The sequence below is a fragment of the Suillus fuscotomentosus genome (assembly GCF_016647785.1).
Source record: "Suillus fuscotomentosus strain FC203 chromosome Unknown F5891scaffold_3, whole genome shotgun sequence".
Taxonomy (NCBI): Eukaryota; Fungi; Basidiomycota; class Agaricomycetes; order Boletales; family Suillaceae; genus Suillus; species Suillus fuscotomentosus.
The window spans coordinates 216,359-232,061 of NW_024539515.1; the positions used below are offsets into that span (position 1 = coordinate 216,359).

A 15,703-nucleotide genomic window follows, 5' to 3' on the forward strand; every position below is an offset into this window, starting at 1 on the left:
TCTGCATTCCGTGCCGGAGGAGTGGCGGAAGGCGCTCTTCGGCAGTCTAGCTCCAGAGTTTAAAAAGGAGCTTGGTCATGCATTGACTCGTGCAAAGGCTTCAGCAGCTAGCAAAACTTTACCTGTGACCAGTGCCGCGACGCCGAATACCTCCTCCGACCGTGTGCCAACCGTCGCGCAGCAAAGTCGAACCACTACTGCCAGCAACGCTGTTACACCTGCAACTGCGCACACTACGTCTGAGTCGTCAAAATCGATTCCCGTACCCCCCAGACCGTCTGTGACTAAAAATACACAGGCTAAGTCCACGAGTGTACAACCCCCAAGGGCGTTGACTTCAAATCGCACTGCTGCAACTACCGTCGCTCCATTGGCTACCAAGGCAACCCCCGCACCTCACGCACAGGTATCTCTATCGACCACGCAGACGGCGCTTTCAGCGTCCTCAATACAGCAAGCTACATCTCTGACCGGGACTAGTATATACGGACAAGCGGTGGGCGGTGCTCATAAACCATTCAGTGTACCCCCTCCAATGAGTATACTAAGTGCCGATGGCAATGTCGCTCAATACGCGTATGATCCATATTTGAAGAAATACGTGCGGGCGGATACCCCAACGGAGCACGCAGTGCCATCAGGATCGAACACGGGTATATACTCCCACGACTCTGTGTCCAAAACATATGATAGGCAGCAGCCGCCAGCTCTCGTGCCTCAGGCCATACCGGCGCACACGCAAGCTCCAGCTGCTGTATTGATTCCGCCTGCTACTCCGCCGCGACAGAAAGAGAATGGGGCTACCCCAGTGGTGCGCACACCGCAACAGGCCGACAGGTCACGGCTTGCAAAAGATATCCTAAGGTCACTAGGAATAAACCCGCCACCCGTGACGGCGGAAGAGGAAGAAGATGCTCGCGAGGAAGCTGGCGTATCATTGGGAAATCTACCAGTAGTCGCAGAGCATCAGCAGGAGACGCCACCATCTGATGACTTATCAGCAGCTGAAGCCCCACAGGAGACTAGCGTCTTACAACCTCCGGATGTTTTGATGGAACAAGAACAGCCTGCAATACAAACACCGCAAAGTCCTATCAAGGAAGTCACTGCTGATGACATAATCGTGGATGAACCAAGTACTACTATCCCCGAAAAGGACACTGCCTCCCCCGAATTCCCACTACCTGTTGCTACACCATGTCCAGCATCCACATCTTTGGATCAGGAGGAGTTAGCGCGTGGAGTTGATGGAATGTCGATAACCACTGATGTACACCGTTCCAAGCCCAGTCGAGAAGATGGGCCTATCGATAGTCCCATATCATTCCCAGATCTGGATGAGTTTCTACCGCCTGTGCTTGAACCTGTGGGCATCTCATCTCCTGCCCCCAGCTTTAGGGCGCAGTCGCGCGAGCAGAGTGAAGACAATAGGAGTGGGGCTCTTCCGCTTTTCCTGCCGTCACTATCGGTATCACCTGCACCCTCGGGCCACTCTGGTGTCCAACTTCCACCGGAGACAGACGATGAGGTTTTAATAGTAGAATCCATGTTACGCGGTGGTTCGCTTTCTAAGAGCCGTGTAGATTCGTTGGATGAGGATCATGCACAGACCTCACTACGAAGTGTGAAGAGGAAGAAAGGTCAACGGGTCTATGTGTTAGTACCACAGCCTCCTCCTGAGCTTAGGAGGGCTATCAAGAAACGAAAGCTGGAGGATCGAGGCATAGTCTCTGGCTCAGAGGAAGAGGAAGAGTGTACGAGTTTGTTTCAGTTCGGGTGATTCTCCTGGCTTATGTTCGTTGCAGCCAAATACAATGATTTCGAGCAAGCCCTCATAGCGGACTGCAGAGTTCGAATGGTTGAGAGACCCTGCCAATGGAATGGATGTGATGCTCTGATGAACAACGGGGAGAACCTCTATTTGCATCTCAAGTTGCACGTGCAAGAGGCTGGGTCTCAGGTAAGTGGATACTCGGTGGCAAGATTAAGGTAACTCACCAACCATCTGAAGGGTTTTTTTACATGCCGCTGGCAGTCATGTCCTCGAAGACTCAAGTCGGCAGCAGCTTTGGAGAAACACCTACAGAAACATTCGTACTTCCCTCTGCCATGTCCTCTTGCAAGTACGTGTGACCTAGCAGTCTCGCTTACTATATTCAATTGACGTACTTCAGGTTGTTCAGATGTTTTCGATAAACCAGTTGAAGCGATGGGACATGAAGTGCGACATCAGCAACAGGAATCAATCAAGAAGTTGGAGATGAAACAGCCCCCAAAACCTTTCGCGCCAAAAATACCTCCCATGCTAGATCCTCCACCCAACAGTCTACCATCCTATCGTGTGGAACCGAGATACATTCGCCAAGCTCATATCCCACCTCAACGCCATGCCGTGATCGGTCCCTGGGTAAGTTTTACAATAGACGCTAGTATGCCTGCGCTATAATTGACATGATCATCAAGGTTCTTCAACACATATTTGGCCCTGTCGAACAAAACCTGAGAAAGCAGAATGCATCTATGCGACTCCGATACCCGCGCCCCGACGCTCGTCCGGAGAACCTGGATAACTTAAGGGCAAGACCGGACGAATATGACTTCCTGGCATCACTGTCGACATCGCCAACACGAACGATCCGATACGAGGATCTTGATTCTGGAGAAGTGTCACTGGCACTACTTGACGGGCTCACGCTGTGGGATACAGATTCAAATAGTCGTCAAGAAAATTCGAATCCCAAAGAGGAGGGCTCGGATCTGACAAAAGACATGGTGATCGAGGTGCCAGAGGGAGGTACATCTGTATCCGTGGAAGGATCTGGCAATTTACCCATGGGCGAGGCCTCAACCACGACGGACGGAATGGATGGTAGTCACTGTACTACGGAGGGCGCCGTGGGGGATGAAGAGGCTGTGATAATGATGTTATGGGATTGATGTCGTTGTTAGTGCACACGCACGGTCCTTCAATGAAAAAGGCCTCCACATATTATTGTGACTTGAACGGATGACATTGTGGACAGTGCTGTCATATGTAACTAGGATGAGGAATTGAAAATAATTTTGTGGAAGTCGGTCACAACTCGAAGCTCACTTTGGCAAAACTTCCCTATTGATGAGAAGCATGATCGCAATCTGAAACCGGGTTCTAGGCCCGTCACTACTTTGGCCGCGTTATTCTCCTACGCTCTCCCGCCTGTACATTATGATCGAGCCCAGTGCTACTCAAGGTGAGCTCGACACGACGCTCTTCTCCAAATACATGGTCGTTGACCAGTTCACAACAGTTCCAACTTTTATTTCGTCTCGTTCTGCCGATGTCATCCTGTCCGATATTCGTCCTACTAAATTAACTCCCGACGCTCTCAACTCCATCAATGCCCTACTGGACGAGTTACTCTATAGCATACTTAATACAGCTCGGTCGTTCAACCCTTCCCGACTCAGGACTGCAATGCACAAAGTTCTACCAACCACCTTGGGCAAAGAAGCTATACTTGAGGCTGAGATGGAACTTAGAGCGTACTATCAGCGTACCATTACCGCTGTAGGTTCGGGCTCGTCGAGCGAGGATGGTGTTTTCAATTTGCAGTGGGCAGCCGAGGTGCGTTTTATGGCATTGTGTTACATTCACTCGGACCTCAACACCACTGTGTACAGCTTTTAAGGCTTAAATGCGAAGCATATTCAACCTTGAGCGATACAGATGAGAATTCAGATGCCGAAAATCGCCTGAAGGAACGTATGCTTGCAGACGGTGTTCCTCCTCCCAAGCAAGAAGTCCTTTCACCGGCCTCACTCTATCTAACCGCCATCATTGAGTAAGTACTTCTGCTGTTATTCAGACTTCTCGGCCTGATAACCTATCTCGTTAGGTCCATATGCGAGTGAGTCTAAGTTCTTTCGAAAGTGATGTTCCTGGTCCTGAGCTCATCCACATGATAGACACATTCTGTCAAATGTGGGACGTGTTGCATCACGAGATAGTAGCCGAGCAACAGCTAACTCTCAGGATTTATTCATTGCACTTTGCGAAGACAGTACGATATATGGGTTTTTCAAGAACATGAAAGGTTAGCTTATTTTTATCCGAATATTGTTCGGCACATTGATGACGTGTTTCATTGCTTCTAGTCTACGGGCAAATTGAGACACTGTCAAAATTACCGAAACTGAGACGGAGTAAATCTTTTACCCGGGAAAAGTTGTCGGGTGCGACGTCCCCGGCGTCCTCACGCGAGGGAGACGCATCACGAAAGGACAGCTCACGCCATCGCATGTCGTCAGAGTCATCTAATATTGGACCCGCCATGATTCTGGGCTCTAATCCTCACTCTGCGAGATCATCTATCGACAAGGCACGCGCGATTAAAATATTTAGTGGCAACAGCAATAGAGGATCAAATGACCACCCAAATGGAACTGACTCTGTAATTGGTCATAGGAAGACAGATTCGTTAGTGAGCGCGAGCGCGAAGCAATCCATTCAGAGTGGGGACAGGTCTCCCATTTCGCCGACATTTTCCGTGCGGCTTCCATTGCTTCTCCATTATGAATGCATTGACTCATAATGCGTTCTAGGAGGATCGATCACAAGAATTTGATGACATGATGCGATCAGGGTCGACCATGAAAGTATCGCTCACCCCGGATAGGCTACGGACGATGGAGGTATATAAGGTTCCTTATCACGAAATTTTACGGATTGGTGATGATTATTTGGTAGGCTCTTAACAAAGAGAAGGCACGCTTTAATGGTAGGAAAACCTCCCTCCAATCATCCCACAAGGATTCCATCTCGTCCGAAGCATTACTAGCATCCACTGCGCCTGACCAGCCCAAGCGAACAACAAGACCATCCTTGCGGCACGTTGACTCTATTCACGAAGACGACGAAATACAGCCCATAGTAAAACCCCCTCCAACGTCACGCCCTCGCCAGCTCAGTGCCGCTACTACTTCAGGATTTAGTCCGCCCTCTTCCACCCGCGCTCGCTCTGCCTCTTCCGCTGATCCAATGGTACTAAAGTCTACCACATTTCCACCACCAAGGCAGCCGCATCCGAGCCTTGGTTCGTCCCTGAAGCTACCGAACTTGACACCAAGCAAGGCACAGCAGAAGCGAACAAAGCCCATCCCTCATGGATTGGACGTCGACCAGTCACGACCTCCCCGTACTCACACCGTCGCGAGAAACCGAGAGTCACTTGATCTTGATGATATCATGGGTGCTTCGGAAAACGAGGATGAGGCAGAGAAGCTGAAGAGTACGCCCTGCTATAATTCGCAGAGAGGCATATCAGCAAGCGCTAGAGAGCTTATTGACTTTCTCGCGGAGGGCCCACCAGAACCTCCCGCAACTTCCCCAACCAATGTCAACTCGGGGTCTCTCTTGACGCCAAAAAAAACTGGCCGCCTGCAGCGCATGATCTCTAAGATCACACTCAACGGCAACGAGAAGGTTCGTTCCGATAATGAATCAGGCAAAAGCTCTCCCCGGAGGGCAGACGCTCCTATCCCTCTCCTACCCAACAAGTCCCTGACGAATCTTAGCTCCCTCGCGAACAAACCCGTTCCACCTCGATATCCTACCGACTTGCCCTCTGCTACGTCATCAGACTCCCGTAGCTCTGTTGATAATGCACTCTTAGATCATCGGGTTCGGAAACAGTCTTTTTCACGCAGACCGGTCCCCCCACTTGATCCCAAAACAACCTCACCAGACTCTCTTGTCTCCACATTGGCTTCCAGCGTGGTTGTGGCGGATGTTGGCCCCCCTGTACCTCCCATGCCCACCAGTTTAGTCCCAACCACTTCCAAACAGCATGATTCTGTCAGCAAACGTGGTTCTGACGATAGTTCATCGGCCGTAGTACCCATGGAAGCACCTGCACCTTCGAGCTCAGAGTCAAAGGCACCTACGGTGCAAGCACCAGAACGTTCTTCTTCCAGAGTTGTACTCTCACATCTTGCCAAACGTCCGGCACAGTTGGCCACTGCTACATCTTCACCTTCCATCCCGCCTTCTGTCATTGATCATGCTCATGACATGCGGCGAACGCTCTCGCATGCAACGAGCGCAACCGAATGTCGTCTGCTCATAGATATCTTCTTGGCTCGGGCTGGTCTGGTGGCTGACTCGTCAGAGCTTCAAGTTCTAGTCTCCGCCCCGCTAACGCCCGAATCTGCTGCAAAGGAGTCTCGGATGGAGCACGCCATTGTTGAGCTATTGCTGGGTAGCGATGGAGAGTCTTCAGACCCGCCAGTCCAGTCTGAACCATAATCCACGCAGGCCTCATACCTGTTTCATGATTCAAAGTCACTATGGATACACCCTAATGATACCCAACTCTCCTTCACTCGATCTTCCATGTAGATCTAACAACTACTCATTCCTATTGACTCTCGTTCTCGTTATTAGTGTCAGCGAGCTGACAGTCGGCCTTTTGTTCCCTTGGTATCCATAGCCTAATGTTATTAACGATGGTCTATGTATGGTTTTCGAGTCACGAAAGCGACAATAAAAATATTGATCTGAGCACTGAATGGGTGACAAGTGTTTTCATCGTACTTCCAATGAAACGGCAATGCCCATGGCGGCCAGCTCGGCACAAAGATAGCGGAACACGTAGGGGACCGCCACAACATCGAGATCGCCACCTTTTGATGAACTGCGCAGCACGTTCGATGACGGTATAGCCACCATCACGCCTGGCAACGGACTTCGATCGGGATTTTGTCCCGTAGTCAAAGCCTGGCGAGCTCGTTCTTCATCGTCCTCGGCAGCCGCGCGACACACTCTGCAGTATTCTCCACCTGGACCAGTTGCTTTTATCGTGCCAGTAGATGACTCGCCCAAGCTTATATCATCGTAACCAAGGGATATGAGACTGCCACAGGTCCGGCAGACCCATGTAGTGGAGTAATCTGAACAATTCATTAACCGGTCCTGGAGAAGGAACGACGTCCCATGAGCAATCAGAGCGTCGCGTTCCATCTCCCCAAATCGGATGCCACCAGCACGTTTGCGGCCCTGTTCAGGTGATTAGCAGACAGGCAGGACCATATATGACGACTTCCCTACCTTGACTGGCTGACGTGTCACGGGGTCAACCGGGCCAGTGGTTCTGACCTGGAATTTGTCTAAAACCATATGCCGCAGACGTTGGTAGTAAACAACGCCGATGTAGATATCCGCGGCGAACTCTTGCCCAGTGATGCCCGAGTACATGGGCTCGTTACCGTAGTAATTATAGCCAGCTGCTAATAGCTGTTCGCCAAAGTAGTCAATCGCTCTGTCTTCTTCAGAGAACCTAGATGCCATTAGCTGGCGTTGTCAACAGGAGCAGTGGTGATTTACTGAAAAGGAGTCGCATCTTGTGCCAGTCCATGCATAGCACCAGCCTTGCCAGCCATGCTCTCCACTAACATGCCGATGGTCATACGACTTGGGAACGCATGTGGATTGATGATGACATCAGGTTGCATTCCGCTCTCCGAGAAGGGCATGTCAACAGTGGGCCATTTTTGTGAACATACACCCTTCTGACCATGACGAGATGAAAATTTATCTCCGATTACGGGAGAACGAGTTATGCGGAAAGTAATATGCAATTTTTGCAGCTCCGTGTCCCCAGTATCACCACCTTGAATTCCGTCAGCAGCTACCCGGATGAGGGCGAAGACCATACCTAACATGCGGATTTCATGCACGATTCCTTGCTCATCGCCCTTGTACTTGACGAACCTCGTGCGCCCAGTAGTCTCATCGATGTAAGCGGCTATAGGATCCCCAGAATCCAATTTGGTCCCAATGAACGGCAGGCCATCTTTATCCAAAAATTGACAACAAGCATGCTGTTCATTGCCTTCAGCTGTTCGAACATCATGACCAAGACCAAAATGCAATGTAGGGGATGCTGATGATTTGGTGGCCCCTCGCATTTCCTTTAGATCGATTATCTGAGATTTATAAACCGTTCCGTAGCCGAAGCCACGTTCATGAGCGGATTTATTCAGGATCATGGCATCCTCCATGTCGTAACCGGTATAAGAAATGACAGCAACGATGGCATTGGTACCGTTTGGGAACGAGTCCATGGCGTAAGTGTTGTGTAGATGTGGTCGAACGACGGGAGTTTGGCCAGTCTGTAACCGGTAGAGCTTGTTGTCCGTTCTGTGTTGTAGGGCGGTAGATGGGGTACCCATCGTTTGTTTACCCATCTTGAGACACGAAGTCAAGCTGGGGTGATGGTTCTCGTGTACTGCAACTTACCTGACACTGATAGATATTTCTGGGACTCTACGCAGCAGATAAGTAGCAGCCTACATGGTGCGTTTTTGTGTATTACCTGATTAAAATCCGAGAACGGCGTTAAATTAGCCAAGATGGACAAGAAATTTGTCGGCGCATGTTCCACGTGTGTTGAAACACCTAGCTCGACCTCGTCAGGTTTGATTGCAATGTTCATGTAAACCTGTTCAAATGATCCAACTTGGTCGTCTTTCCCGTTGGCGATGAACTTCACAGGGCGCATCATCCTCGCTCGGGTAGAAAACAAGAACAAACCGGGGTACTGTCCACCTTTCGATTCGGGGACGAAACCAATCTCTAGATCGAGAGGAACCTTGTGTCGACCCTCGGTTTTCCATATCCGTAGATTGGTGGCAAGTTGGTGAGCAACCAGCTGTCTTGCCCAGCCGATGACGCGGCCATCAAGTTGAACGCAAAGGTTTTTTCGGCCATCTATTGAAGATGAGAAGGCCTGTGTCATGCCGTGAGCTGCCAGGAGTGCAGGGATCTCAGCAACGGAAAGAGGCGCCGTGATAATGCGGCACGTCCTCGAAAGATGATTGAGCAGACCGCATGGGGCACCATCAGGCGTGTGCACTGGACATAGGAAACCTGAATAATTGTTAGTACAGGGCCAGAATGACTGAAGCGCGCTACTTTACCCCAAGCTTCTGGTAATAACTTTCGAACGGTTGTTGTCTTGAGCTCGGCGAAGAAGGCACCACGATGAATACATCGAAAATGACTTATATACCTCATCCAATTGAGTTTTTCGGCAACAATAGTAAACCCGGATGCTTGTTGCAAATCAAGACCCGAGGGTGAAACCAGATTACCAGTAGCCAAGAAATTTGACATTTTGGAACCGATATCCCAGTTCACCTTATTGACGACCTTTATAATATATCGTTCTGGGATTATCATCAGTTCATAGCAAGGTTGAAGCGAGGCATTTGTGCATACTGTCAAGAAAATCGACTGGTGGTTCTTCTTTCCTGACGTCTGTCGCAATCTGGTTTCTTACTTGGCTCAGTGCTTCCTCAAGGCGCTCCTTGATGATCATGCCATATAAATAACCAGGCAGCAGTACTTCCTGGTGCTGTGGGGAATCTGGGTTATCTGCGCAGCACGAGGAGGATACTACACTATATAACTTTCGCAGCATGAATCTGCGTGTGAACGTCAGTGTATATCAAGAAACGGAGAAAGCAGCTACGAACACCAGCATCCGGAATTTGTCGCGAGCCGATTTAAGATGTACCAGGACCATCTTCTGGATTATCCAAGCTCCAAGAGCTTGGTTCGTCCAGTCTTCAGGCATGCCAAGAACGACTCGAAATTTGTCGCCCAAGTACTCAAGACACTGATCACCAGTGTACAAGCTATACATCTTGAAACTACGCAGAAGAAGCTCAACGCGATCTGTTAGAAAAGTGTTTTCGTAATCTTGCATCATGACGTTATCAAAAATCTCCTTGTCGGAAGCACCAATGAGAGCTTTGAGGATAAGCATGATTGGTATCACATATTCTTGTTTTCTCCAGCTGAATCGTAGCATCGCGCTTCCGTTTGAGAGATAGTGGAGAGTATTGGTAACGCTGGACTGATCGGGGCGAACGCAGCGAATTTGTACTGCATATTGTGTGTACGAAGGACCACGATTAGCGAAAGATGGGCGAAGCAGAGAAGTGACATGATTTCGACGGGGAAGAATAAGATAGCGAATTAACCGTTCGTTTCCATTGATGATGAAGTAGCCACCAAATTCTTCTGGCTCTTCATGTCGCCTCACAAGTTCTGCAGAAGGTAGACTACGAATATTGCACCGAACAGACTAGTAATAGCAGTCAGTTCATCGTCCAAACAATGTAATGGGTGCTTACCCGAACCATGATCGGAACTAGACCACAGTCCCGCATGACAAATTGATCGGGATGAATGTTCCCGTTGATGCTCCAGCAGACCTTTGCTTGCATACGTCCCCTATAAGAGGTTAAACGCTCACGAGCCTGTCATGTACATCAGCTTTAGAGCATCTATCTTCAAACCTGTAGAACTTGGGGATTCGATGGAAGCAACTTACCTCTGTAGGAAATATTTTGCGCTCAGTGCTCCATGTATCTCTGTCTGGAACTCTAGGAGGAGCTATAGATACCTCTTCTATCCAAACTATTCCATTGATGAACATTATGTGCAAATGGGAGCCTGACGCATCACTCACTGCTCAGTCGATTACCCCAGCCACGCTGACCACTCTCTGTCCCAAGCTCGCCGCTGCCATCAAACACGACGCGTTCGCCTATGTCCTTGAGACCTAAAGATAATAGTCCTCGACCATCTCCGTCTCCCTTGGGCAGTCCAGAATCATCGAAGAGCGCATTGAAGGATTCGATATGAGGCGTGACAAATTCATTGAGGATCGGATATGTTGAGCCCGTTTTGGGTGGATTTTTGAATGATTCTTCGCGCTGGATGGTGTTAAATGTTGGTTGCCGCTTTGACTTCCGTGAGCCGTCTGGCATCATGTCTGACTGAACTGCTTCCCCCTGGCTTTTCCCCTGCTCTTGCCAAATTTTTGGCTGAATAAGGTTAGATATTGTGAGAAATAAGTTCCAAATGTGTGCATATCGGACCTTCGATATTATAAACTCCGCATCCTACTCCCGATGTCGACAGCACCAGTGACAAACGACTGCAGGCTCTTTCTTCAGATATGTTCGGAAGTAACACAGTGCAATCTTCCTGGGCAAATCCTCAACAGAATCAGAGCCAACCGCAGAGTTCTGGTTTTGGTCAACCTAGCGGCTTCGGACCCGGAACAGGTAAGCAAGTCATTTGCCTGTACAGCGTTTTACGCACCTGTTAATCGCCGAACAGGCTTTGGATCAACAGGTGCTTTTGGTCAGCCCCAGCAGCCACAAGCCAATCCAATGTTTGGCAACTTGGCGAACCCAAGCACGGGAACTTCAGCATTTGGTGTGTCCTGTCACGTTTATTGTATCCCTCATGACTGAATCACACTCGATGCAGGCGCATTTGGCCAGAATCCACCACAACCAGCTGCGGGTACCTCAGCATTCGGAGCTCCAAAGCCTGCCACGGGCTTATTTGGAGGGGGAGGCACCTCAGCTTTCGGAAGTGGCAGTAACACTTTTAGCTCAACAGCTGGGACGGGGCCCACGGTTTTCGGATCCAATCCCAACACTGGGGGTGCGTTTGGTTCTTTTGGACAGAATAGAGCCACCACTGGCTTTGGTGGTACCTCTCCAAGTAAGTGCTCTTTTCTTTTTATGAAATTATCCAAAGGAGCTGACGATTGTCTTCAGCCACTGGCAATGACACCACTGCGCCTGTCACAACAGGCACATCGAATCCCCCCTACAACTCCTTCAGTGAAAAGGATCCGACGTCAACATCTACCCTGCAATATCAAACAATAACGGCTATGCCCGCCTATCGAGGGACTTCGCTTGAGGCGAGTGATTGCCACCTCCAGATATTAATCCCTCGCTTAACGGTCTTGAAATCTTACTTAGGAGCTTCGTTATCAAGATTATCAACAGGGACGGAAGACTGCAGGGGCATTCGGTCAGCCGTCCTTTAGTGGCACAGCAACTACCCAACCAACGAATTTATTCGGAGGTGCCCCTGCGCAACCTGCCACCACATCCATATTCGGCGGCAGCGCCGGCGCGGGGACAGCGTTCGGAAGCACGGGAACACCAGCAGGCAATCCTAGTACCGGCTTTGGAGCTTTCGCGCAACCCCAGCCCGCGCAACCGGCGACAGGTACTGGAACGGGAATATTTGGGTCAGCCTTTGGTCCACCTCAACAGCAACAGCAACAACAACAGCAACAACCTTCAACCTTTGGTTCCTTCGGGCAGCCACAGCAGCCAGCCACAACTGGGACCAGTATCTTTGGTTCCGGTGGTACATTTGGGCAGCAGAACAAGCCCGCCACTGGCTTCGGGAGTGGTACCTTCGGGTCAACAAGTAGAAATCTTTCCGCTACCGATCTCGTACCTTCTAACATTCTACAACAGCAGGCGGCGCGTTCGGTTCTACAGGAACCTTTGGACAACCAGCCAGCCAGCCTACTGCAGGTACCACAGGCATTTTTGGTCAACCCCAACAGCAGCAGCAACCTGCAACTGGGAGCACATTCGGTGGTTTTGGTACATTACAGCGTTCATATTCTATGAACTATACTAACTTTGTCGCTGTAAGGTTCGAACACGACTGCTGCCAAGCCGTCGATTTTCGGTCCACCTGTTCAGAGTGGCACAACGTCTACTGGCTTTAGCACGTTTGGCAATCAGCAGCAGCAGCAACCCCAGCAGCAACCCCAGCAGCCGCAAGCGGGTAGTATATTCGGGAATACGGGCGGTGGCCTGTTTGGCCAGACCCAACAGCAGCAACAGCAACCTCAACAGACTGGGTGTAGGTTTTTTTTTCCTCCAGCAGTTCATCATAGTGATCTTTTTCACAAATAGTATTTGGTTCCGCCCCAGCTCAACCTCCAGGTGGCCTATTTGGAGGTTCGACGGGTGGAGGTTTATTTGGGAATGTCCCACAAAATCAACAGCAGGCCCAACAGCCTGCTCAACAGGGTGGGCTTTTTGGGACCAAACCGGCCACTGGCGGGGGTTTATTTGGAAATACGTTTGGTCAGACGGGAACGACGGGAACAATAGGCTCGCAACCCCAAACGAATCTTTTCGGGCAGCCTACGGGTCAAACAACGAACCAGCAATCAGCAGCTGGCACGAACGCGTTGGGCACATCTTTATTTGGCCCCAAACCCGCTGCACCTGGTCTTGGCACCTCAATATCAACGGGTAGCTCCTTATTTGGAAATGGACAATCATTGTCTAGTCTAAACTCCTCTGCTACTGTTCCTGGACCACAGGGAACTCTGTTCGCCTCCATTGCTGAACCTCTTTCTCAGAATCTGCCAATTTTCTCGATGCTCCCTCCTGGCCCGCGTGCTGTAGACCTTGACCAACAACCCAAAAAGAAACCCGGCTTTTTCGTCGATGTTCCTACACGTTCGCCTGTTCCATATCTGCAGCTCGGCTATACCCCCGCTAATTCGAAGCTGCGAGGCTTTGCAACATCAACGTCGGGGACTGCGCTCGGGTCCAGCACGAGTCCCTTCGCCACGTCATTGACGAATGGGAAATCCAATGCGTTGGCACTTAGTCGCCTCGATGGGAAGGGTCCTGATGGATTGTTGGGGCGAAGCTCCACACCATCTCTAGGAAGTGGGGGACGTCAGAGCGTGAAGAAATTGATACTGGACAAGAAAGTTGAGCCCGCAGACCTTTTCAGTCAATCTGGTTCGCGCGCTAGTCCCAGCAGAGTAACGTTCAGCCCTGCCCTTGGTCAGGCTGCACGCGAAAAGGAAGTTGCAAGAGAGAAAGAAGCCGCCGTCAGTGCAACACCTGCTGCTCCTCAAGTGGAGACTCCGACGCCTATCACTCGCAAAGTTCCTGGTCGCTTTTCTGCACAGAGCACCACCAATGTGTTGGGCTCCCAATCGGCCTCACCTGAAAAAGAGCCTCAAGCACCAGCAGCATTGCAGCATGGTAGCTACTGGGTGAAGCCCGACCTCCCGACCCTCGTCAACCTTGGTTATGAGGACCTAGTGGCATTCAAGGACCTCATCGTTGGGCGTGTCGGCTATGGCGAGATCCAATTCCTGGAGCCAGTCGACCTCACTAATCTTCCAAGACTTGGCGCTCTCCTAGGCGAGATTGTCAAGTTTGATGATAAAGAGTGCAGCGTTTACCCGGATACTGACGATGCAGACAAACCTGCACCGGGCTCAGGGCTCAATGTTCGCGCACGCATCATTCTTGTCAGATGCTGGGCGACGGATAAAGCAACTCGCGAGCCCATCAAGAATGAGAAAGATCCTGGTGCAGTTAAGCACCTGAAGCGGTTGAAGACGATCAAGGAGACCCACTTTGAGGGCTTTGACATTCAGGAGGGAAAATGGACATTCACTGTGGATCATTTCTGAGCGTGGTTCTCTGTCAGCATACCTGTGCAGTGCAGTAGTATTCCTCTCCATATATTTGTAAGTGTTGTCTATGCCAAAAGTGCTGTTCTTAGTTTAGGTGCAGTCAGGAATACTTTGTACGCAAGTAGATAGCTTTGAATATTTGAATAATAGGTTAACAAACACCAGAAGCGGACAATGATGATATCACCTTGCGCCTGACAAGTTGGAACGCGACACCTTGAAATTACCAGCTTTCCAACCAAGTTGCCGACTGCCATCATTGACGTATCATGTACATGATGTTGAATGTAAGCACAGGTCGTACAATACCCGAAATCATACTGACCGCGTTTGACAGATGCCTGAAAACAAGCTTGAGGGGCAAAACGCGGCCGTCGCGCGCGGTGCCATAGAGGGCGCACTCTCAGGCTCAGCAATCGTAGCACCAACATGGTACCTGCTGAATCGCAGATGGCCCGCTTTTCGTGCCTTGCCTACTACGATGAAGACGCTGGGCGCCGTCATCATCATCGTGCCCTTGATTTCCATTAGGGCGGAGCACCGTGGGCTGGACTTTCATCGTCAGCATTGGTATGTCGGGCGTTTTGTTTTGAGGCATTGCCTAACTTGGACTGGTCTAGGACGGGTATTGGAAAGACGGAGCTGGAGAAGGAGCGAGAGGAGGAGCAAAGGAGGTGGGCTTCGTTGAGCCCGAAGGACAAATTAGCGGAGTGGACGGCGAAGCACCAGCTCAGCGTTATCGTTGGCAGCTGGGCCCTCACTATGGGTCTTGTCGGGAGGAAAGTCATGCGTGACCCGTACGTTTTCCTTTTGCAGTGTGGTTTGAGCTGGGCTGACCACTGAGATGACAGCTTGATATCTATGCCAAACAAGGTATGATGAACTTTTGTCGCTTCGGTCACTGCTTGTTTTTGTGCTGAAACATGTTATATCGTTGGCATCAGGTCGTTCAAGTGCGTCTCTGGGCTCAGGGGCTTACTATCGGTGTCATCATCGCAGCTGCTGCTCTGACACATTCCCAGCGCGCACAGGCGGCCAATATGAGGAAGGTGTGCTTCTTTGCTTCTTTCCCCGCGTTCGGCAAATTTTCTAACGGGTTCATTAGCACTCTCCGGATCATACTTGGGTATACCTGGTATGAATTTACACCCTTCATTTTACGTGTTGTGTTGACTTCAGTTCTAGCTGGACAAGCAGCGCCTTGAGAAGGAACGTGCACAAAAGGCTTAGTACTTGCCCTGCCCATGGTTTGCCTGCCTCCTGAAGTGTTTATCTTTGTGTTGTATTAATACGCATTCCGTTTACCTATACAAAACGCCTGACTCATCAGCGCAGTCCATCAATCGATTCATTTCCAATACAGATCCTTGCTTATCGGA

General features: G+C 50.2%; 5 protein-coding genes across 5 annotated transcripts; 4 read left to right on the forward strand and 1 right to left on the reverse strand.

Moving 5' to 3' along the window:
* Positions 1-1,546: 1,546 nt before the first annotated feature.
* Positions 1,547-2,937, forward strand: F5891DRAFT_940800 (uncharacterized protein; the record flags this gene model as incomplete). Its single annotated transcript, XM_041374297.1, has 5 exons — positions 1,547-1,754; positions 1,806-1,960; positions 2,012-2,123; positions 2,175-2,407; positions 2,464-2,937. 5 exons carry the CDS (start codon positions 1,547-1,549, stop codon positions 2,935-2,937), a joined length of 1,182 nt encoding a protein of 393 aa, XP_041232469.1.
* Positions 2,938-3,094: 157 nt separating this feature from the next.
* F5891DRAFT_347039 (uncharacterized protein) lies at positions 3,095-6,423 on the forward strand. Its single transcript, XM_041371448.1, has 7 exons — positions 3,095-3,604; positions 3,661-3,821; positions 3,876-3,887; positions 3,946-4,073; positions 4,135-4,526; positions 4,582-4,671; positions 4,727-6,423. The coding sequence occupies exons 1-7, from the start codon at positions 3,206-3,208 to the stop codon at positions 6,281-6,283; spliced, it is 2,739 nt and encodes a 912-aa protein (XP_041232470.1). The 5' UTR covers positions 3,095-3,205; the 3' UTR covers positions 6,284-6,423.
* On the reverse strand, positions 6,423-10,866 carry F5891DRAFT_347036 (uncharacterized protein). The gene is made up of 12 exons (XM_041371447.1): positions 10,515-10,866; positions 10,377-10,462; positions 10,177-10,302; positions 9,514-10,127; positions 9,257-9,462; positions 8,956-9,204; positions 8,352-8,905; positions 8,276-8,302; positions 7,692-8,223; positions 7,361-7,646; positions 7,085-7,313; positions 6,423-7,033 (listed from the first exon to the last, which is right to left on the reverse strand). Exons 1-12 carry the CDS (start codon positions 10,816-10,818, stop codon positions 6,563-6,565), a joined length of 3,684 nt encoding a protein of 1,227 aa, XP_041232471.1. The 5' UTR covers positions 10,819-10,866; the 3' UTR covers positions 6,423-6,562.
* Positions 10,867-10,943: 77 nt separating this feature from the next.
* Positions 10,944-14,504, forward strand: F5891DRAFT_999245 (nucleoporin autopeptidase-domain-containing protein). The gene is made up of 8 exons (XM_041378534.1): positions 10,944-11,115; positions 11,171-11,269; positions 11,324-11,563; positions 11,620-11,768; positions 11,830-12,289; positions 12,340-12,471; positions 12,524-12,736; positions 12,790-14,504. The coding sequence occupies exons 1-8, from the start codon at positions 11,007-11,009 to the stop codon at positions 14,319-14,321; spliced, it is 2,934 nt and encodes a 977-aa protein (XP_041232472.1). The 5' UTR covers positions 10,944-11,006; the 3' UTR covers positions 14,322-14,504.
* A 2-nt stretch (positions 14,505-14,506) lies between these two features.
* F5891DRAFT_347233 (mitochondrion protein) lies at positions 14,507-15,580 on the forward strand. The gene is made up of 6 exons (XM_041371449.1): positions 14,507-14,611; positions 14,662-14,894; positions 14,945-15,121; positions 15,176-15,197; positions 15,269-15,373; positions 15,430-15,580. Exons 1-6 carry the CDS (start codon positions 14,594-14,596, stop codon positions 15,463-15,465), a joined length of 591 nt encoding a protein of 196 aa, XP_041232473.1. The 5' UTR covers positions 14,507-14,593; the 3' UTR covers positions 15,466-15,580.
* Positions 15,581-15,703: the final 123 nt, after the last annotated feature.

Coding starts and splice junctions, on each gene's coding strand:
- F5891DRAFT_347039 (XM_041371448.1), top strand. CDS start 3,206: ATGATCGAGCCCAGTGCTACTCAAGGTGAGCTCGACACGACGCTCTTC. Junction 4,074..4,134: donor GTTTTTCAAGAACATGAAAG/GTTAGCTTATTT, acceptor CATTGCTTCTAG/TCTACGGGCAAATTGAGACA. Junction 4,672..4,726: donor ATAGGCTACGGACGATGGAG/GTATATAAGGTT, acceptor ATTATTTGGTAG/GCTCTTAACAAAGAGAAGGC.
- F5891DRAFT_999245 (XM_041378534.1), top strand. CDS start 11,007: ATGTTCGGAAGTAACACAGTGCAATCTTCCTGGGCAAATCCTCAACAG. Junction 11,116..11,170: donor CGGCTTCGGACCCGGAACAG/GTAAGCAAGTCA, acceptor ATCGCCGAACAG/GCTTTGGATCAACAGGTGCT. Junction 12,472..12,523: donor GAGCACATTCGGTGGTTTTG/GTACATTACAGC, acceptor TGTCGCTGTAAG/GTTCGAACACGACTGCTGCC.
- F5891DRAFT_347036 (XM_041371447.1), bottom strand. CDS start 10,818: ATGATGCCAGACGGCTCACGGAAGTCAAAGCGGCAACCAACATTTAAC. Junction 9,205..9,256: donor ACCAGTCGATTTTCTTGACA/GTATGCACAAAT, acceptor TGATAATCCCAG/AACGATATATTATAAAGGTC. Junction 7,314..7,360: donor CAAGATGCGACTCCTTTTCA/GTAAATCACCAC, acceptor AATGGCATCTAG/GTTCTCTGAAGAAGACAGAG.
- F5891DRAFT_347233 (XM_041371449.1), top strand. Junction 15,122..15,175: donor AGGAAAGTCATGCGTGACCC/GTACGTTTTCCT, acceptor CTGAGATGACAG/CTTGATATCTATGCCAAACA. Junction 15,374..15,429: donor AGGCGGCCAATATGAGGAAG/GTGTGCTTCTTT, acceptor CGGGTTCATTAG/CACTCTCCGGATCATACTTG.